At 45.7% G+C, this 21,898-nt stretch overlaps 3 protein-coding genes across 3 annotated transcripts; 2 read left to right on the top strand and 1 right to left on the bottom strand.

Moving 5' to 3' along the window:
* Positions 1-501: 501 nt before the first annotated feature.
* On the bottom strand, positions 502-13,883 carry LOC135367340 (ATP-dependent RNA helicase DHX8-like). Its single transcript, XM_064600557.1, has 25 exons — positions 13,635-13,883; positions 13,099-13,184; positions 12,766-12,921; positions 11,940-12,013; positions 11,182-11,235; positions 10,131-10,335; positions 9,581-9,679; positions 8,773-8,883; positions 8,514-8,681; positions 8,347-8,431; positions 7,504-7,604; positions 7,145-7,292; positions 6,454-6,635; positions 5,513-5,707; positions 5,260-5,445; positions 4,657-4,743; positions 4,456-4,579; positions 4,035-4,216; positions 3,303-3,443; positions 3,038-3,250; positions 2,506-2,586; positions 2,317-2,445; positions 1,620-1,816; positions 1,122-1,301; positions 502-786 (listed from the first exon to the last, which is right to left on the bottom strand). The coding sequence occupies exons 1-25, from the start codon at positions 13,726-13,728 to the stop codon at positions 564-566; spliced, it is 3,501 nt and encodes a 1,166-aa protein (XP_064456627.1). The 5' UTR covers positions 13,729-13,883; the 3' UTR covers positions 502-563.
* A 213-nt stretch (positions 13,884-14,096) lies between these two features.
* LOC135366290 (uncharacterized) lies at positions 14,097-15,024 on the top strand. Its single transcript, XM_064598966.1, has 3 exons — positions 14,097-14,303; positions 14,689-14,778; positions 14,853-15,024. The coding sequence occupies exons 1-3, from the start codon at positions 14,205-14,207 to the stop codon at positions 14,889-14,891; spliced, it is 228 nt and encodes a 75-aa protein (XP_064455036.1). The 5' UTR covers positions 14,097-14,204; the 3' UTR covers positions 14,892-15,024.
* Positions 15,025-16,927: 1,903 nt separating this feature from the next.
* LOC135366289 (cyclin-dependent kinase 5 activator 1-like) lies at positions 16,928-18,203 on the top strand. Its single transcript, XM_064598965.1, has one exon. The coding sequence runs from the start codon at positions 16,981-16,983 to the stop codon at positions 17,830-17,832; it is 852 nt and encodes a 283-aa protein (XP_064455035.1). The 5' UTR covers positions 16,928-16,980; the 3' UTR covers positions 17,833-18,203.
* Positions 18,204-21,898: the final 3,695 nt, after the last annotated feature.

Here is a 21,898-nt window from a genome sequence, read left to right as displayed (position 1 = left end):
AAAATTAATATTTCTGCAAAGTGGAATTTAGATGTCTTTGGGAAAGAGAGAACACGCAAAAATAATTTTACAGCATTCTCCTATGATTGCCCCCAGGCTAGCCGCACTTTTGCAGCTTTTCGTAACTTTAAGTGTGCAAAGAAAATTAGACTTGACTGACAATTTCTCTCCTGGTGTTCCTGTCATTAAATTTTCTTTAGTCGCGGCACGTTCACATCCGCAAGTGCGAGCAGTATCAGTCGTGTCGGGGGGATTGCAGTCGTGACTGGTCGGGTTTAACCCGCAGAAACGTTACAAAATTTTGCGGAAAGCGGAAACAACCTTCCATTGATCAGAGGATTGGGTTCAAATCCAACTGACGGTGCCTTGTGTTTTCAAGTTTTCAGCTGTCATTATTCAAATCTAAGTCAGTCATCATAGTTGGGGGAGAAAGTTGGCACGTGTGAACAGCAGCCTCGGAAGCAACTTTTTGAAAAAAGTCAGCGAGACAACAAGTTCCTGTACGCTCGATATTTACACTTTATTTTACATGGCAGTCCCCAAGATAAAAAAAGGGAAAGGTACTAGTTGCGTCTGCGACGTACTCTCGATATTCTCCATGCGTTGGGCTCCTCGTATTTGTTGTACAGGGGTTCCAGGCGCAGCTGCTTCTTGTGTTTGCTCAGCTTGGTGGGGTCGGCAAAGCGGAAGAAGGAAGCCGCGAACTCCACCAGCCACTTGGGGTCTATGGTGGTCACCTCACGCATGTACTCCTTTGTTGTCAGCACCAGTTCGTAGTAGACCACCCTGGTAGAAGACGATGTATGCAATGAGCAATACAGTACACTTTGAAATTGAAATTTGGAATTAAATTCTTATTCAATTTTCATTAATAGGTCTTTGGTTCATCAGGTAACCGTACATTTCTACTGACAGAATAGATTGTCAATTTCAACACTTGTTGGCAAACTACTTGCATCAGGTAGCTCAACTGGATTGACCATGAATGTACACAAGCTGTGGTCCATATGGCAGTTGACCGATGGTTTATGGGCGAAAGCAACACCCATGGTTTTAAATCTATTCCTTTCTGGAAACAATAACCCATGGATTCTAAAGTCTGCCATTTTTGTTGCGCTTACCATTCGGGCTGTCTGTTGAAGAGGGCACTGGAGGGATGGATGTAGACCACCTGTCCGTCGACCAGAGTTCGATAGCCCTCCTGCGGATCTTTCTTGGCAGCGTTGCGGAAGAAGCCGCTGCAGATGGCCTTCTGCACGCGAGCGGTGTTCTTGCCACATGACACAACATCCAGCTTGTGCCTGTCAAGATAACATTTATTCATCATAAATGATTTATTTTTTAATTCTAGGGCTATCCCGCTCATCTTCTAAAAAATATTGTTTACAAAAAAGTATCCTACAAATAAATCATTGTTTATCTGATTGGCTTCTGTATGATCATATGATGACAGGCTTCATATGATGTCTGATCTCTTAATCAGGTGCTCAAATCGCATCACAGGCCACAGCTAGTTATCATAGTCCATGGGCTGCCACAAGTTCTTGTGAGTCAGTGGATCCTTATCGTTCTATTCATGATGATTTGTGTACAGTACAACACGTTCTCAACTGACGCACCTGTCCATTATGCCTAAGAGCTGCTTGCGGACGTCCTGGGCCCTCTTCAGGGTTCGAATCTGCACAAAGTTTTCGTAGCACCAGGCATTGGAGAACTTGTTGTTTTTCCAGGAATTGTAGACAGCCAGTAAGGTCAGGTGGTCACCCTCAGCTTGGTTGAATTTAGCCTTCTTTTGGTCTGCAAGTGCTTGCTTGTCCTGGAGTAATCACGTTAGAAGTTCAATGACTATTTAAGAGCACCCACAAAATAGGTTAATGGTAGGCACTGCATAACAACGTTTGAAAAAACGTGTGAAAAATAAAAAAGTTGGCACGAATCTAAGGACCCTCTCCCACTTCGCTCGCGCGATTGCGTCCATTGGTCCATCACGTCACTATGTCACACGATCGCAAGCGAGTCGGCCTCCTTTCCAGTTGCTTACACGAGAGTCTCCTCATTTTCTGTCAGACCGAAAAGGAAGTTGCTACGATGAACTCAAAGAGAGGTGGTCCTTAGAATCGAAAAATAATACGGCATAACGAATTTGAAGATGTTGTATAGGTGTAATGGGAAAGTCCCCAGTCATGTTCCCATTCAACTGAGTAGCTGGTGCAACAAGGGGGTCAGCACGTGTACAGTACCGAAATGGTAGTGATGTTTTCTAGGTTACATGTTCCTTTGTATGTCTTCAGGTAGCATTCGCAATGTATCCCGTACCTTAGGTCTGTAGAAGACGTTCTGCACGGAAAGCATGGAGACCACGGTGAGTATCTCTTCGCTGCATCCCAAGTGGACTGACATGATGAGCATCTTGGCCAGGTTGGGACTCAATGGGAATTCAGCCATCTGCCAAAAACGTGGTTTTTTAGGACAAGCGAAGCGGAATTTTGAGACGTATACACCTACCCTTCGGCCAAGGCGTGTCAGAAGACCTTCGTTGTCCAATGCACTCAGGGAATGCAGTTGTTCCAAGGCCATGATCAGTGTCTACAAAATGACAATCGTTGCACACTTACGGAGGAACAATGTTTGCAAAACAGTTGGGGGGACTCCATATTTTTGGTTTCTCCGAGCTAGGCTTTTGTTCATTAATGTGTTTTGCTGAACGGCACCATTTGCACGTTGGCGAATTCACGGAAGGCACCGTAGGACACTGAAGGTGCCGATAGTCCTGCCGATTGTTTTAACAGACTTTCAGTCTCATGCCACTGTCACACGGATAGTTTTCAATTATCATTGAAACCAACGGCAATTGAACATGCGCTTAGCGCCACCAGGTGGGTAACGTGTCAACGTCTCAAACAGCGTTCAATCCAGTGCTGTTGACAGGTTGACAGGTTACCCACTTGATGGCGCTGAGCGCATTTTCAATTGCCATTGGTTTCAATGATAATTGAAGACTGCCCGTGTGACAGGGTATCAGAGTTTCCAGACGTACCTCCGTTGGGGGAGCATCCATAAAGTCGAAAGAGAGCAGGTCGTTGATGCCCATAGCCTTGAGCTGGAGTACGGTGGAAGCCAGGTTGGTGCGCTGGATCTCGGGAACAGGGGTGGTCAACATCTCGTCCCTGTATGCCCGCTCCGTGTACAGGCGGTACGTTTTCCCTGGCCCTGTACGGCCGGCACGCCCTGCCCTCTGTTTTGCCTGGGCCTGCATAAAGGGTGGTGTGTCAGTATACCAAAACTCTTATAGTGATGTGTACCTGAGAAATGGGTGTAACCACCAAGGAGTCCATCCCAGTCTTTGGGTTGTAGACATTCTGCTTCACAAATCCGGGGTCGACCACGTAGTAAATACCATCAATTGTGAGGGATGTCTCCGCAATATTTGTTGCAATCACCACCTGAAGCAGAAAATATGGCACGTTGTATGTGATGCAGCATGTGCCAACCTTTTTTTCCACAACTGATTCGTCCCACGATTTGGTTTCATGAGCAGGAAAGTATATGGTGATATCAGCTACACAGGATTATGCTGGATCTGTTTTGCCAGGACAGTTACAAGTAGAGCCAATCCCTGCTACTAGACAACATGGTAAACAGGTACTTCCTTTTCTCCGATGTCGTCTGCTTCAGCAAAACACTGTAGACTACATCTTGCACAGAAAGCCTGTGATAACAGGTGGTCGCCCATGCAGCTGAAGGTGGTCTCTTAAGATCATTCAAGCTAAATATGACACGCTCGGTACTTGTTCCCTCACGTAACGCATGAAGTACAACTGTTGTCAGCAAGCCGCCGCAGACAATTTAAGATGCAGATGTCCCGCAACTACAAGTGGCTGCCCATGCAACTTGTATCCATGGCTACAGCCACTATGAGTGTGGTCTTGGCTGGAGGAACTAGCAAACTGGCTGCCTTCAGTCAAGATCTGCACCGGCAGTGCCTCATGCAAGCACATGTGAAGGCTTCGTTAGTGAGGGTAAAAGGGACATACCTTCCTCGAGCCCGGTGGTGCTGGCTCAAAAATCCTGGTCTGCATTTCGCTCGGGAGCGCAGAATAAACGGGAAGAATGATCAACTCGGGGACTTCCGGCCCCAGGGATTTCATCCGCTCGTAGAGGATTTCACAGGCGGTGTCAATCTCTTCCTGGCCAGTGAGGAAGAGCAGGATATCACCTGGGCAAAGACTGATTTTGTGGGTACAGGGTGCACAGAAATAAACTTTCTAGTTATTTCATAGCTTCCTGCACTGCGTCATGTCCGCCAAACTTGACAAAATGTCTCGTTTTCTTCTTGTTATTGAAAAGCACTGTTGGTACCAAAATTCTGCAGATGATTTCTTGCTAAGCGCTCAGACTTAGCCCCAAAACGCGTGGCTGTAACCGTATCCAACCAGACATTGAAACCTCACTAACCTGGCGGCTCTGTCAGGTGGATCTGCATGACCGTAATGAGCGATGCATCCAGATAGTCTGTTTCCGGCTCTTTCGTGTAGAGGATCTCCACAGGAAATGTGCGGCCTGGTATCGTGAAGATGGGCTGAAAGGATGGTTGGAAGGAACCTTGTGAGGAAACTCTCGCTGTGCTTCCACTCAAAGCCTGCCGTGCACACTTACTGCTTCAAAGAAGTACTGGGAGAATTTGACAGCGTCCAATGTCGCTGAAGTCACGATCAGCTTCAGCGCTGGCCGAGTTTTCACTGCCTGTAAGAGAATGTTTCACACAGGGTTATTGATGATTGACATACCATATTTACACGATTCTATTGACCACTTTTTTAAATGTGCATTCAAAATCGTGTGCACGTTAAAATTCATGGCTATCTTTTTTTTTCTTCTCCAGAATTCCATTCTCCCACAAGATTCAACTACACTAAACACACATAGTAGCACAGGTTAGCACTTTTCTAGGAATTCATTCAACATCACACCATGGTGAGCCTTATCCACAGCTCACAACATCACATCACCACATAATCTATCATTGGACATCAACATCGCAACCTACCATTGGACACAAACTTCAAAACTCATCGTGTGACATAAGCTTCTACATCACATCACATCATAGCCCATCATTTAACATCAACGTCACATCACATCACATCACATCACATCAAAGCCGATCGTTCAACATCACATCGTTCTTCATGATATGATTGTGAATGATGCCACCACGAGTGAATTGATGTGCTTGAACATGTGTTACATTGAACGTACATTCTTGAGCAGGCCAAAGAGAACATCGGTGTGGATGGTACGTTCATGTGCCTCATCCAACATGATGACTGAATAGGATGTCAGGTCGAGGTCGACAAGGCACTCTCGCAGCAGCATACCGTCCGTCATGTACTTGATGAGGGTCTCCGAGCTGGTACAGTCTTCGAAACGGATTGTGTAGCCCACCTAAATGAATGAAATGGATGCTTTTATTTGATATGCTCACAAAACATTGTAGAGGAGAAGCACTCGCCTCCTGGCCCAAACGACATCCGAACTCCTCGGCGACACGTTTGGCCACGGACATTGCTGCCACTCGACGCGGCTGGGTGCACCCGATCTTCCCTCTGGCCGTGAATCCTGCCTCAGCCAAGTACTGCGTGATCTGGGTCGTCTTTCCCGATCCCGTTTCTCCAATGACTATTAGGATCTGGTTGTCTGTCACAGCCTGTAAATCACGGGACATTATATGGACCTTGGGAGGGACATTGCTAGAAAGGTAATACTACAAGAGTTTCTCTCTTTCTTATTTTTTTCTCACAGACTACACCTTTGCGTTTTTGGAAGACTTGCACAGAAATGTAATTTGTATTGTATTTGTAACAGCAAAGTAAATGTAATGAGACGTACTTAACAGCATTGTGCGAAGCTCTATAAATTCAGTATTTTTGCCTGCAAAGCTTCGAGGACGGGTTTTAACGGTACTAAGTACGTCTCCTTTTCTTTTCTACAGTCTTCTACAGTCAAGGGCAGGGTTGGTCAGATTTGGTCACTTTGCGCCAAATTGGTTACTCTCTGACTGTTGTGGAGTCGAAATTTGGGCAATGCCGACTTGGCTATTTTCGGATTCGTTTTGTGTATATACTTCTTCGCACTACATCAGGGATCCCTGTAAACCTAAATAGGGAGAGTCTTCATCGTGCTCCACATAACGCTGAAGTTTACGCACGGTTCATTCTTCTTCTCAATGATCGGTCTTCTTCGAATTCAGTACAATGTCCTTTGGAATATTTTGCTTGTGTGCCGACGTTTTAGTGCTCGAATAGTCCTGTATTCGATATATGATGCCTGCACACGACTGGTTACAAAACTGGCTATTTTCTCATAGCGTGTCGGAGACTTTTCAGGATTTTGACCTGTCAACCCTGGTGAAGGGTGGGTTAGAATTGTGCAAATATGATAAGTATAACCTGCCTTGACCAGCTCATCCTTGAGCTTGTAGATAGGTAAGGACTGCCTCTGCTCTAGAATTGTCATCTGTGTCTTCTTCCCGTAAGAGGCCTTTGCTCCACCTGTCACGTGCTTCTTCCACTCGGGTAGTTCTTGGGCCATCATGCCAATGCCACGCATGTTGGCAGCCAGCGTGCGTCCCTCAACTGCAAACAGCTCCTTCTTAGTGACACCATTTTTAGGACAGTAGTAAGCTTTTCGACACATCCATGACTTGAAAACCCGAGGCGAAGTAGGGATGATAACAGACAAACACAAACACGGCCTCAAACTCAGCTAACACAAATAAGGCACAATTAAGGCTATGCACCTTCTTACTGTTTACATTCAATGTATAAAATGAAGCATAATTAGATCTTCGTGTCTTTCCGGTTTCGTCTTCTTTCCAAGTTAGGGTCAAAAACTCGGTTTTATGGCAGAAGGTGTAAAACAGGGTAAAATCTCGGGGGGAAACAGCAGATATTTGAGTGGGAAGGAAAAAGAGTGACAAGGAGACATGAAACTGCGAGAAGCTGAGCCAAGTTCAAAGAATTTCCCGCCGTATTCCCCCAGTTACGTTATATTTACCAAATTTAACCCTAAACACAAGGTTCCAAGTAATGTGCACGCCCCCCGCTACGAGTTACAAAGGGGAAGAAATGTGAAGGAACCTTACCGTCAGGCATGGGATCAATCCAGTGTTTATTAAGCCCCGCTGGTATTGAATCCATTTCGGCTTCTCTCTGTTGCTGTTTCTGTTCTCGCCTCTCTTTCGCTAGTGCTGACTGCATCATGGCCGCTTGTGCCAAGGAACCATCTGGGTTCTGAGAATATATCACAATGTCATCAACACAGTGTGTGATTGTGAGTGCTCTAGTACCACAGGCAAGGAGGCATCTTTTAGTCTCTCTTTCGAATATTTGTAATTCTAGTCGGGATGATAGCCAGAAAAACATACTTTTCTGTTTTTGGGGGGGTGGGGGTTGACCCCTGATTTTATTTAACTGGCGGTAAAATTGATATGTGAAGTGTTACCTTTACTATCCTCACAGGACTCAGGTCCTGCAAGTTGGACCTGCCATGACCTCTCAAAAATGGTGGTTCCTCCTCCACAAGTTCAATCTCCAAGTCTTCCTCTGGTGACACACAAAAGAAGGCCATCACTAACCACAAAATATGCTTTCCCACCACCACAGATACCAACAGAACCTCAGCCGACAATAATATACAGATCATTCTGGTCGAAGTGATTATAATTAGGGCCCTGCGTTTCGGGGGGGGGGGGGGGGGGGGGGGGGTTTGATGTTTTTTGAAAATCTGGAGGTAAAAAAACTGGTTTGTATTTCAGGAGCCGTAAAACAGGGTAAAATCGGGCAAAGAGTTGATTTTCGGGTGGCAAATAAAAAAGGGGCAGTTATTTATCGGGTTCGTAATAGGCTAATAGGCAGCTTTTGTTGGTCAATAGATCAATTGGCAATAGGTGGTTCCAGACAAGAGTCATTAGAAAGCACAAAAAAAATCATGTCCCCAAGTATTTCACCACTAACCACGTCTTTTGTACCTCGAGACACGCAACGTATGGTGCAAAATAAACCAATGTTTGTTTTCTGAACATATTTTATCACCAGTATGTTCAAAGAAAAGTTATAGAATATAGTTCCTTCTTCTCTCTCTCTCTCATTCATAGCAAATATTTGAAAGAACATTTGTACCATCTAAACCCAGGGCTGCACATGTGAAGCAAGTAAAACTGAACTGATTATACGATGTAATGTCTGCATAGGCCCTTGGGATATTTAGAAATGAATAAATACAGAACACACGCACTGATATTCATGTAAAAGCACGAGTGGCAGCCACAGAAATCACTTCACATACCATCATCTTCGTCTTTCGGAAGCAGACCCGTCGTGTCGTCAAAATCTGGCAGCTCCGATTTATCGATACAATTTGCTGACAGCATCTACGAGAGTTCGTTAAAATCAATAAAGAAATTCCGGCAGCATTCGGGGGAGATATAAATGAGGATGCGCAACAACAATCACCTGCTTGATCTCCCACTTCTCTGGGCTCGATATCCGCTGCACGCGGCGACGATTGTCAACGTCGTCATCATCTGGCTTTGTCACCAGCGGCAAGGAGCACGGCCGATCCGGATTGCGTCCCAACTCTCGCACGGGATTCAAGTCTTCTCCGGTGTCTTGATCAACGTCCTAAACGGCCCAGTGGCGTTAGTTCTCAAAATCGATTAGCGTGCAGTGATCACACAGTGTGACGGATGTTGTAGGAAATGTTGCTCTTTACCTTCATGGAGAGGCTGGTCTTCTGACCAGTGAAGGAGAGCACCTTGACCCTCACACGCTGACCCCTGGATACCACGTCCCCGACGTTGGTGATGCGGCCTTCTCTTCGTAGCTATGTTTGAAAACGATGAATTGTTAGTTACATGGTTGCTGAGGTTACAGTAATTTGTACCCCTGTACACCATGAAATAGCACTGTATTCAAGACCAAGAAGGTTAATAGGGCTGCGCGAATAATCATTTTAAAGCTGAGCCAATGCGAAGCACGCCTCTACGACCGAACATGTGATCTATATACGCATACAAATGTTCATATGAAGCAGCACTGACTGCATTGTATACCTTGTCTCGTGGCATTTTCGGGCTTACACTCGCATATTTCGAACTATTTGAGCTCACCGATACATTCAATTTGAAAGAGATTTTCCTTTTCAATAAAAATCCTAATATAGAATCCTAAATGAGGTTCCTGTTTAACTGCTAAGCAGCCTTTTTCATTCATTTTCACTTCACTGCAGATATAGTATTTTACTTTGAGAGAAACCATACAGATGACAATTTGACAGTGGGTATAGTATCAAGCAGGGAAATATTGAGCAAAGAAAGGGAAAACATTGCTCCGAAACATGACAATTAACTTGTTGTTGCACTTCTGTTGAAGAGAAGTTATACATGCATAGTTCAAGTTTGAAGAGTTCTTTGCCACTTGTGGCGTCACCCCGTGGAATTTCCCACATTTAATTATTTATCGTACTACTATTATTTGTCGTTGGTTTTTCCCTTTACTTTGGTTTCGTGCAAGGTTCTTACCTGAGAGATATGTACTAAGCCCTCCCATCTCCTGTGTAGACCTTCCAGTTGGACAAAGCAGCCAAACTGCATTATGTTGGTCACCTTGCCTTGGTAAATCTGCGCAGACAGTCATCCAGCCTCAGTACTCCAGCACTGACAAGTATCATGATTCACGATGATGATGATGATGACGATCAGGTTTTTATGGCGCACACTATAGTATGCTGTACTGTGGTGGGAGGTGATGAAGCCAAAGCCAAAAGAGATACGTTCAATGAAGTGCCGACACAAAATGATACAAAAAGCTAAATGTAAAATCTTGAGACTTTAAGTACAAGTTACTAGATCAACCAGAATTCAACCAGAATTGCGTTGAATCAGGTGCAGTTCAACGATACATATTTGACCCGATATACATAGACAACCCGATACATATTTACCCCCCTCCCCCCCGACTTTGCTGAGAAATAAAAACCGAAAAAATCAGGTCCTACTTATACTACATCACAAAGTTCCATGCATGCTTGGCCAGGTGCAAAGCTTGCGATATTTAAGCGTCGCATCTTACCTGACCCACCACAGGCTCAGTCGGAGCCCTTCTACTGCTCTGCTTTTCCGGGCTGCGTGACCTGTGCCCCCCAGAGTAGCGCCGAGAGTAAGGGCTGCGAGATCTCCGTCTGGACGATCGTCTTGAGGGGCTCCGTGAACGAGATCTAGACGAGGGTCGCCGAGATGGACTGCGGGACCTCGAGCGCGATCTTCTGCGCTTTTCCCTAAGAGAAACGTGTCACAAAAAGTTGTTTTTCCGCAAACAGCAATACGACATCGTTACAGAAGCGTAAACACACACAAATGGCACGATCCAATCATTTCCTCGGTTCATAAGTAGAGCCTGAAGTTTTCGGGGAAAATATCTTCTTCTAAATTCGGGGGGTTAAAATCGGGTAAATAAACGTGTGCACTAAATTCGCGCAAATTTGGGTGAAAAAACTTCCAGTACGCTAAATTCGGGGAGAAATCAGGCTCAGTTGCTCAAACTAACTGTAGTGGTTTGGTACAAACGCTGATGTAACTGCATTTTCTGCCAAACAAGTAAGTTAGTGCATTCCCATGGACATACCAGTGAGGGCAATTTGCCGGGTAAAAATCGGGTTTCACCCTAAGGAGCGACCTTCAAATCGGGGTGCAAATTCATGCAAGAATCGGGTAAAACCCTAAAACTTCAGGCTCTATTCATAAGTAGCATGCAAACACTGTTGGACACGGCCTGAGGGAATCACGTTACGCCAGCTTCCAGATATACACCCGACAAATATCCGAGTTGTCTTCTGCTACGTTGACTTGTGCATAGTTTGCATCGACACAGACTATGATTCTATATCCAGCGTGGATGGTACCAACCGCAAAGTGAAATTTGGGCTGGGTTCTCACTCAACAATATCCTAGCAATCAACATGCTTGTCTACCAGAATACACGGACACACCCACGATATGTTGTCTGTCGTGACGGTGAAGTGTTTGAACGAGTTTGTCAGCAATGTTAGGCACAAGATGGGCACCTTACGGTTAAAGTGATTGACCGCCATACAACCGGGTAAATATGATGTCCCTTCTCTTACTTGTGGTGTCTGCTCCTGGACTTTGTACTTTTTGACTCTTCTGCTTCCTTCTTTCTGAAAATACAAAGAACCAAAAGTGACTTTATCTTCTTTTTTTTTATCGGTGACCTCTATACAGATTTCTGTCACGTAAATTAATCTTTGAATGATGGAATGATTGAAGCATCCTTGGCTCCCCTGTCTAGTTAGGTCTGTTGCATCTGGCATTACATCTGGCATTGCTCGAAACCCTACCTGACGCGGTGATATTGCTGCGTGCTCTACATGTCAATGTCACTCATTGATTGCTCACACATTCTAAATGGAACGTGCATTAAAATAAAACTGGGCGAGAGATATCGGAATTCACTCAGCTGTACCCCTTTTCTAGTCATGACGTACACACTTCTAAGTATAACATACGTTAATAGTATAACAGCGAAAGCAAGATGTCTGAATTATCTCACTCGTTCCGTTTTTTGTTAGCTCACGAAGAAATAACTGTTCCCTCTAACTTTCGTACCTCATTCATTTCTACACAGCCAATGCACAAGGCCAGAATGAATTTTAGTACACAGAATACTTGTACATTGACTAGGAAAAAGTGGGCATTACACAAATATTGGAGAAGTCACCATTTTTCTATTCGTAATTCGATCGTTGTCCGAATGGTTCCACCACGAGAGCAAATTCTCCAAAACATCCAATAAATCGAGATCTTTGGTAACATACGTAGTCTAATGTTCAACTAAAATAGAGCAATTTGCGCAAGGACTCACCTCGAGCCTGGTGCCAGAGCTTCAAGCTCAGCCAGAGCATCTACGGCAACTTTTACGTCTTCTTCCAACAGCTTCTACAAGAAAGCACCACAAAATGAGAAGCGCATCTCTCTCACCATTTTTCGACCTCATCGTTTCATTTTTGGTGATTGTACGCAGCCGCAGCACACATCAAGGCTATAAAATATATCGTGCTACATTTCATTTGTTCTTTCGCAATCCCCGGAATCCTTTGCCCCGCGAACTTTTCTTCCTTGTTGGACGCAAATTTCGGGATTTTACGAGCATTATGAGCACCGTCGACGTGGTGCATAGGACGCGCCAATGCCTCCTGTATCTCTATGCCTGTCAAGTCAGCAGCCTCTCCTTTAAATACGAGAAGAACCACTTCAATTCGAAAAAAATTCGAAAACGCCGGACCCATAGCAGACGACGGTTCTCGCGACCCTTGGGAACTGGCACCACCGCTGCAAAAAAAGGGGGCTGCATGAGAGGAGGAAGAGGAAAGGGGCGCTGGAGTACGGAGTTACCGTCTTGCCACGCACTACAGATATAGGAGGCATTGGACGTGCTTACTTAGAGCATGCCATACTGGACAACAGACTCTGGTGCCATAAATTTCATTATTGTTTTCTCATTGTCAGTATTCCATTCGTTCATTACTTCAGTTCCCTGTCACAGCAACTACAAGCAAGCACCACCATTCCTGGTAGCACGACTTTGAGGTCTGACCCAACTCAACGCAGACATTAATGTGCGCTCACATGTGTGTTAATGTGCATTAGTGTGCTTAGTGTGCTCAGTGTAGCCTCATCAAGGTGCCTACATGGACATTGGGGTCGTTTGGAATTGCCAAGCAAGGGAACCTTTCCCGCTTCTTCTCCAGCTCTGTCTTTGGCTTGTCGTCCGAAGCAGTGATGATCGACGCCTTTTTGGGCCTCATGTGTTGTATGATACGCAGGAGGTTGGCAATGAAGGAATCCTGAAAAATTTACTCGTTTCAATACGTGAATCATATAGAGTGTTCCACATGGAGGATGTCACTAGTGCGCGTCCTGGGCAGACTTCGGGGGTAACGGTGCGGGAAGACCAAACTTTTACACTTTGCTACTCTGCCCAACAACGTAAGCAGGGCTCAAAAGTGCATGAAAAGACTTACCGAGAATTCTGCTTCATTTTCTATGAGGGCTTTTTTGAAAGACTCAAAGGTTCCAGTCTTGTCCGCTAGGTCTATAATGAATTCGGCTGAAAAAAAGAGAAAGTCCAATGGGTCGTCATGCCACATTTACATATTTACAATACCGAACGAGTCCGGTTCTTGCTATATGCCTTCCAAATGATATTTGGGATATTTAAGCTCCATGAAGAGACATCTCTGTCGTTTACTGAAATGTATTCGAACCGTCTTTCTTAATTGTCGCCAACGTTCAGGCTTTTGTCATTACGAAGGTCAACCAAAATACTGTCCCCATTCTCGATTTCATTACAACTCGGGGCAATCACTTATCACAGTTGAGTTTCACCGTGCTGATCAGCCAGTGGATTGAAGCAAAGGCCCGAGGTCGGGAAGAACGTCGCTCCCGTCCTGAGGCATTTGCCTCAATTTACGTTCACCAGATCGCTGGACTTTTCCACTTCTCGATGGTCAGTTATGGCACGTAAACGTATTTCTGCACTAAACACAGTCAAACCTACCCATATCTTTGTCACTTATTCCCAAATGATTATCCAGTTCTGTACAGATCTTTGACACGAGGGACAAATACTCGAGCTTGTCAATTTCATTCATCGTGAAAAATATTCCAAGAAAGTCAACTTCAAAGTCAAAATCCGTCGTCAAACACTTGCAGTGCAGAACGGTTCAGATCATCTCAAAATCGTGAAGTATCTACAGAAACACGAAACACGGTGCAGCTTGTGTTGTTTCGTAAACACAGCGTTTCGTGAAAAGGAGGGGGATAAAGAAACGAAAACCGAAACAATCTCAATTTCGTTTAAAGTTGTTTTGTGCTATGATGCGGTAAAACAACTGATTGTATGACCAGGGCCCTAGTATTACTGGTAGTATGGAACATCAAAAGAGATTATAAACGATCATAACGTTCACACGCTTTGGAGCTTTGGAATGGTACGTTTCGCTTCCGCATTTTGATGCGACCCGGCCGTTAAGAGCCAACTGAAGCCGACCGTGGGCTTTTAGGTTGTTCGCGAGTTCACGACTTTCACCTCTGTTTCTGTGCTTACGTTGTCCTCTGCTTCACAAGAATGTGGTACGAAATATTACCTTCAGTCGGAATCATCGCCGTGCTCATGTCGATACCAAACTTCGTCACACCATACGCCAACAGGCTATGGGAAGGAAAAGTGAGTAACCTATGGACTGCGCCATTGAGCACAGATCCATTTTTAAAAGAGTCCTTGGATGCCAATTCTCGCACTACGGACACCCGACGGTTTCCCTAAAAACCTGAATACGGTGGAAATCAATTAAGGAAACGAAGGCTATAGAGCACAAATTGACAAAAAAAAAAATGCTCGTTTTGTGTATATGTGAGCATGATATAATGCCGATAACTGCTTTGGCTGGTAATCAAGAAGTGTGAGGTCAAGTGGAGTATTGCATGGCCTAGCTTTACCTGCCCGCATCGTCTATAATATTTTACGAGTACTTCATTTCTTTATTTCTCTCGAGTAGTTATACACTGCACAAGTAAACATGTACGTATCTCACAACTTTTGATTTGATCAGCCTTACAGGCGTTGCATGATTGACAACTGGCACATCGACATGTTCAAGAGGGACGAGAGGATCAGTGGTATTGATGGCTACCAGACTGTTGTAAGTTATGCTGCACACGCGGGGACACCCCTAGGAACATTGTCGGACATTATAGGGAGATTCTTCCATTTCAGGGACTGGAAAACCTACCAGATGAGCCAGAGAAGAATTAGAGACTGACAGTGCCACGTAAATACGAGCTTATGTAGATTACTGGCTCATTAAAGGCGCCACGAGTCACTCTGCAGATGGAATGTTGTGCGAACTCTTCAAAAACTGAGGAATAAAAAGAGGTATCACTGGTGGCATGGCCGATATATCGTTCGTTGGGACACAGAATCCGTACGTTACTGGTGGCTAAAGACTGGGAGGTACTGGGTTTGAATCCTCCCACCAGCTCTACTGTCTGTGGCTATGGCTTTTCTAGCACGCTCTCCGTGCGAATGTCTGAAAACGCATACCATCCCCCTCCTTTCATCTGTCCGTAAACCACTCATATAGCAACAGTTGCTTAATGGTGCTAACACATAATTTTTCTTTTAACAATGAATTGACATCATTGGAATGAACCATGTATTCCCCCTCCCTGATTTTTTCAACCCTCCTGAAATTTCTTAGATCGCCCAATACAGCTTGGCCACCAATGCATACACCTCTCCCCCCTTGAAAGATCAGTGCCCTCCTTCACTCCCAGAGGTCGATTTCTGGGAAACTGCTTCCAATCAATTGGCAATTTCACATGGCCCCCTGACTTTGGAGATTTTCGGGAAAATCTCTCCCTGTATGTACATCCTGCTCCGTGGCAGATCCAAGAAGGGGGGGGGGGCAATCGCCCCCAAAACGTCAGTTTATACATTGAATTTCCCCCTCTCCCACTACGCGCTTCGACAAAGGAACCACCCCCACACACCTGGGGCCTGAATACGCCCCTGATCCTGTTTTACCTTTCCTATCGTCACAGGCTTTATCCAAGGGGACAACTTCACCTAAAGCACTCGTGTACTGGGAGAAGCGTACTTTACGGTATGCGAGTCGATCACGCGCGGTATGTCGGCTTACTTTAAATTTAAATTATTACCGTGACTATTTATGCCCTTATGCAGTCCCAATATGTCTGCTTTCAATGTTCCTATGTTTGCCGTTTGCTAGTAGTTTCCCACAGCCAGTAGTAAGCAGAACCCATTGTGTAGTCTCAGCGTCTAGCCTTCTTTTCTTTATTCAGTAGCTTCTACACGGAATTTTTATTCGATTTCTCGAGGTGATTGATCAAGTTCCACCTGTCCGCCTTCTTATCCCGAGGCTGCGCTTCGAACTGCGGCTGACTTGGTACCCAGCAACTTGACAGAATGGCACGAGTTGCTTTGGCACGTCACCTGTGTGCTCCTGTTAGAGCACGCGTCAAAGAGTCCTCGGGGCGCTAAATTAATCCACAGACTGACACGTCACTCAGCATCGTCTCGCGACGTAGAGTTTTAGTGGATCGTACACTATCGCCTTTGCGTACGTCAGGGATAGCATTGGTGGTGAGTGCGAACAACCACCACGCTATCCCAAGTGTACGCAAATGCGAGAGCGTATGTTGCACTAAAACTCATTATTATCTCTTATATATGTCATCTTACGCCCACGAAGCGGCAAAAAAAGAAGAAGAAGAAACTCAAGATAGGAAGTAAAGAAGGCACCCGTCCTTTCGTCCGTCCGTTACGGCGTTTCACCGCCTTTTACACAGGTGGAAAGTTTTCAATCTGCCGGAGGGGGCACAATGCCCCCTTCCCGGCGCAAATACTTGAGGCTACGGGCTAATTTGCCCCCGCTTCATGCACAGAGGCCGAACGAATTAAGTCTGATATTCCGTGTCATGAGGTAAATTTTCACAAGATTGTCACGTTCATTCGCATGGAGCATGCGATTTTTCGGATGTCCCTCGTAAATTTCATCTCTAGTGTGAACTGGGTAGACTTCTCGGTGGGGGCCAGACCCCCCCTCCCGGGTAAGTTCCGCGAGGGGGGGGGGCGTATGGCCTTTGAAGCTGATTTAATTTCGAGTGACACCGTGCAAGTGGATGGAGATATAAAAGCGTTGCTCTTTACGCATCATCCTCCCGACCCCATTTCGACGAAGGAGCACCCATCGATCGACTCCGAGGACGCGCATGCGCCCGTTACCGGTCGTCACGGCAACGGTACCCAGTGCGAAGAAGGCGATCACCACCACCAGCGCGACATGTTGGCAGGTCACTGAAAAGCTACCTTTTTTACCGTCATGGGAACTGTGCTGAGTTTCTCGCCTCGAGACCGAAAGCCTCCCAGCTACTCGGATTACAACCTGTACAGCTATGAACAGCTGAACAACGCCAAGAACCGACAGGAAGTGGTTAAGGAGATCAAGAGCAGCAACAACACGCTCAAGAAACACACCCTGTTTATCAACGCCCTCAGCTGGAAACACTTCAATGTCTCCTCCAAGAAGAAAGTGGAGAAGACCTCGAGGCCGCCCCTGGAACCTGTGGACCCCAACAAGAACGTTCACAAATCTCTATCCTGTTACAACCTAGGCCTCGAGCCTAGCAACAAGGCTAGGCCTGCCAAGCCCTCGGCAGTGCGTCCAGCACCGCCCGCCAAACCGAGCAGTCCTCAACGGAAAACTGTTATCCAGGCGTCCACTTCGGAACTGCTCCGCTGTCTCGGCGAGTTCCTAAGCCAACGTTGTAAGCGTCTTCGTGACTTCCAGCCCGGCGACGCGGTCCTCTGGTTGAGGACCGTCGATAGGTCTCTCTTGCTTCAGGGCTGGCAGGACATTGCGTTTATCAACCCAGCCAACGTTGTGTTCCTCTATATGTTGGTCCGCGAGTTGGTAGACGAAGACGTCAGCAGCGAACGTGAGCTCCAGGCAGTCCTGTTAACCTGTTTGTACCTGTCGTACGCGTACATGGGCAACGAGATCTCGTACCCGCTGAAGCCATTCCTCGTCGACGAGAATCGGGATAAGTTCTGGGACCGTTGCCTGCTCATCATCAGTACGCTAAGCGGAAAGATGTTGCGCATCAACAGTGAGCCCGGGTTCTTCACGCAAGTCTTCACAGAGCTCAAGTCTTGTGCACCCAGGCTTTGCTGAATGGGACTTGTTTCGTATCTAGTATAGATCGGTGAGGACAGTGAACACAGTTGTGCCAACTTTAATAGGTGGGTGCAGTTCCGTTCTTGCACGGGGGTCTTGAGGATCCCATAAGGGCTGAACAACATCCAGCTGGAGCTCTTTAAGCTGACGTGGGACCGGAATTCCATATTTGCCAGGAGAATTTGACTTAGTATTACCACAGTCTTTATTTTAATTACAAATGGATGGTCCTCTCTGGCTTTCGAAGTAGTCATAGTGATCCGTTTACAGCAAATTATGTTACAGCGATCCGTTTATAACGAATTACGTTATAGCTCATCATTTGTAACAATCTCGTTGTAGCGATCCGTTTTTGCAAATTATCTTATAGCGATCTATTGATAATTTCGTGAAGGCGATCTGTTTGTATTTGTAGCAAATTGTTATAGCGATCTATCGATAACAATTTCGTGAAAACGACCCGTTTGTATTCGTAGCAAATTGTTACAGCAATCTGTTTATAACGAATTGCGTTTCTAGCGATCTACTTATAACAATTCCATTATAGCGATCCGCTTATAACGAATTACGCTTCTAGCGATCGACTTATAACAATTTCATTATAGCGATCCGTTTATAACGAATTACGTTTCTACCTATCAACTTATAACAATTTCGTTATAGCGATCCGTTTATAACAAATATGGAAAGAAGGGAGAGGGTGCAGGCAAGCTGGTATAGACTCATTGTAGGGGACCGAGAGACTCGGAACAAGAAGGACGGGCGACAAATTCTCAGACTCTGCAAAAGGTTTTTTTACACACTGCGTAATAAACCTTTCGCCGAGTCTGAGAATTTGTCGTCCGTCCTCCTTGTTATAACAAATAACTCTAAAGGGGACGCTCTCTACCCTTCCACTTAACTTCGTTAGGCTACGCGAGTGAAAGGTATGCTTGCAGCCTTACATTTGTTAACCAGCTTGGCAGCAGTACGTGGGCCTCTCTTTATGACGACGTCCCCCCCCCCTTTCTTTTATATATATATACATCTGGGATAAGGATAAATACATGTAGCCATTCCGAGACAGAAATGTCTTAAATCGCGAATCGCCCAACTTCCAGTGCCCTCCATTGATGTATCGGTTTCCTAGGAACGGGGACAGGAAGAGTTGTTCCGGAAATCAGCTTCATCCGTATACACTGGGAAGGCACAAGTAAAAACAACGTTTATCCGATTCTGCTGGCCGTTGGCACCACGGCTTGAAATACTACGCTCTAGTCAAGAACGTTACATGCACGTAAGACTGTCTCTTACCCCGTGCTGGCATAATAACGGAACTGCACTCATGGATCCTTATATGTAGGACGACCACGACACACCGGTTGTCGAGCTCAAGGTTTTAGTCAGAAGCAGTCTAAGCGAGGGAAGGACTATTTTCCTTCATTATACCGTCCCTCCCGTTCGATCCCTGCGTCATTTCCATACCTGTGTTACGTTGCTAAATGTAGCATTGCTATCGATCAATTGGAGTCCACAATTAGTGACGTCCGCAGAAAACGGCTGGCAGGTGACCATCCGCTTCCATTCTTTCTCCTTTCTTGTTTTTCGGTTTTTGTTTTGTTTTTATTTTAATTTTTTTCAGTGTTCGGCAATTACGACAAAGATCATTTTCTCTACCGTGACCTGAAGGAACACCCTATAGAATACAAAGCCGTATCACCTTGGTCGTGGCGTCAGGAGACATACCGCATTGCGTTTTGAGGTATATGCTGCCAACACCACAGATGGCTTAACAGCGATTTATCCAGATCCCCCCCCCCCCACCTACACCCCCAAATGTATGTTTGGCGACACCCCTAACTTATTTACCTGTGCAGCCCCTACATGGGGGCTCTTGCGATTTCAGCTACAATGACATGTCCGTAATGATACGTTGAGCTGTTATGACGTAACCATAAGAATGCCCCCCCCCCCTCCCCCGTGCTTGGGATTCTGGATAAACCACTGCATAGATAAGTTATCTATGTCGTGGCCGCATTGCACCGTCTGCAATGTCTCCGCAGCCGTCTGCATGGTCGTCTGCATTTCTGCGACATAGCCAGACGAAAGCGGACGACAAACATTTATTTGTGTTTATGCGTGCGTCATATTTAGTATTGCGCATTGATGGAAAACGAAGGGATGATGTCCTCGCGTCGTTACCATTGCCCAGTATCAGGTATGCTCCTGGCAGTCAGTTTGCAGACGACAGAAACGCCAGTCCTGGTGGCGGGGTCCTGCCACCGTTCTCGGAAAGTGCATTTTTATTCCAGAGGGTGTTGTCTGAAGCCATCGTCTAACGCATTTATACAGGGTGGGGACGAGACATGTACGGAACACCATCCTGTATGTGTGCCTATGACGAAATCATCGGCTTTCTAAAGTAATTTTCGATTGCGTGCAGAATTAATTGCGATGTAATGCAGAACTGGACATTTATTTGTTTTTTTCAAAGGCCTTGACGTCACTCATAACTTTGAAACCCATGATAAGCAAATGTGAGATGGCTATGTACCGCCTGTTGGTAGCTCATTTGAGAAACCGCGCTGAATTACGACGAGGTCAACCGCATTCGAGTTACTTGGAGAGGTTTTAAGAAATATTTGCTCTTGAAGCAGGAATCTCCCTCTGGATGATAGATGCGCCGATTTTATCCGAGGGGTCGAACGGGTTCTTTGCAAAGAAACGTGCTACGTTCCTTTCTCAAGACCAAAGGACAGCTGTAATACTGCCAGAGTTTTGAAGCAAAAGGCCCCGCTACATTGCTTTAAAAAACAAAAAGAAAAAAGAAAGAGCTACAGAATTATTTTATTCAACATCCCTTAACTGTTTTGACGCATTATAGTTCTCAAAAGAGTCCAGCGGGAATCCCCGAGGGCATAATTTGTTCCGACCGGCCGCTGCGACTTTGAAACGACATTGAAGTCACGTGACTGCCCATCGATCCGCTGCTCTCCATCTTCTGGAGGTCACGTGACACTCCCGCAGACGATACCAGCAGGTTGAGGTACAACTGCTGGGCGTCGTCTTGCGTTGTCTCGCAAAATTTCCGATGTTGTGACCTTCTGGTTTTCTTTTCTTTTTTACTTACACTTGCCTCTGAAACAGATCGTTTATTGTTTGCCCAGAGTTGCTCCCAATCACGCGCGTTGGGAGGTCGAGCGTCAAGTTTTCGTTCGCTGTGATCGACTTATCACTCACTCCGTTGCGCTTGGTTTTCGTTGGTATATGCTTGTGTGCCACGCAAAAGCCATTCGAACAAACAGCTAAGTTTTCACCGGATGACGCAGATATCCGGGCACGTGTAATTCCACCGCGTCACGTCATCCGGTGATTAGACGCACAACACAGCAGAATGATGTTGTGAGGAGGTGAATGAAATCCACCGCAACTTATTCTACACAATGCTTTCAGTGAAACACATTGAGCTCATACGAGTACAGACTCGGTAGCATATATAAACGCGTTGGATGAATCTCTTTTGCAGACGACCAAGAATATGCTATTGTCGTGATTGACCAATCACAGTACGCCTTCGCAGGCGCGATCACCTCATCGAGTGCACTCTTTTGTTAGTACACAGGTTTTAATCGTGGCTTATTTACTCAGAACAGGACAAAACCAGCACCCCTACGAATGAATAATACCACCTTTTTCGCATCGCTGTCGCCGATGTCTTCTGTTTTCGTTTGCAGACGAATAATGCCGAGACAGAAACGTAACTTTCGGTCCGGATGGTGCTGGTTTAGGAAATACGGTTGCAGGTTCAGGACGCTGTAGATTCGTTGTGCTCAAGGTGAAACGCGAATGCCTGTGATATCGACTCGTCCAATCAGAATTATCAGCAACAGGTACTGCCCTGTTTAGTGCGCGACGGGCAAAACTCCCTCCAGTATTAGAAGTACGTATCGGGAAGCCTCTAATGCGACATCTTGTTGGCTGTTAAACTCACTCGTTAATAACGCGATCCAGTCCTAACAAGCGGTGGCAGGACAGGATCTGCCTCTACTGGTTGGGACCAGATATCCACTCTCTATGTTGGTCT

The sequence above is a fragment of the Ornithodoros turicata genome, chromosome 8 (genome assembly GCF_037126465.1).
Source record: "Ornithodoros turicata isolate Travis chromosome 8, ASM3712646v1, whole genome shotgun sequence".
NCBI classification, from domain to species: Eukaryota; Metazoa; Arthropoda; class Arachnida; order Ixodida; family Argasidae; genus Ornithodoros; species Ornithodoros turicata.
This window is presented reverse-complemented; position numbering and strand designations above follow the sequence as displayed.

Coding starts and splice junctions, on each gene's coding strand:
- LOC135366289 (XM_064598965.1), top strand. CDS start 16,981: ATGGGAACTGTGCTGAGTTTCTCGCCTCGAGACCGAAAGCCTCCCAGC.
- LOC135366290 (XM_064598966.1), top strand. CDS start 14,205: ATGTGGTACGAAATATTACCTTCAGTCGGAATCATCGCCGTGCTCATG. Junction 14,304..14,688: donor ACAGGCTATGGGAAGGAAAA/GTGAGTAACCTA, acceptor TGATTTGATCAG/CCTTACAGGCGTTGCATGAT. Junction 14,779..14,852: donor TTGATGGCTACCAGACTGTT/GTAAGTTATGCT, acceptor CTTCCATTTCAG/GGACTGGAAAACCTACCAGA.
- LOC135367340 (XM_064600557.1), bottom strand. CDS start 13,728: ATGAATGAAATTGACAAGCTCGAGTATTTGTCCCTCGTGTCAAAGATC. Junction 13,185..13,634: donor AATAAGTGACAAAGATATGG/GTAGGTTTGACT, acceptor TCTTTTTTTCAG/CCGAATTCATTATAGACCTA. Junction 787..1,121: donor TTCAACAGACAGCCCGAATG/GTAAGCGCAACA, acceptor GTCTTCTACCAG/GGTGGTCTACTACGAACTGG.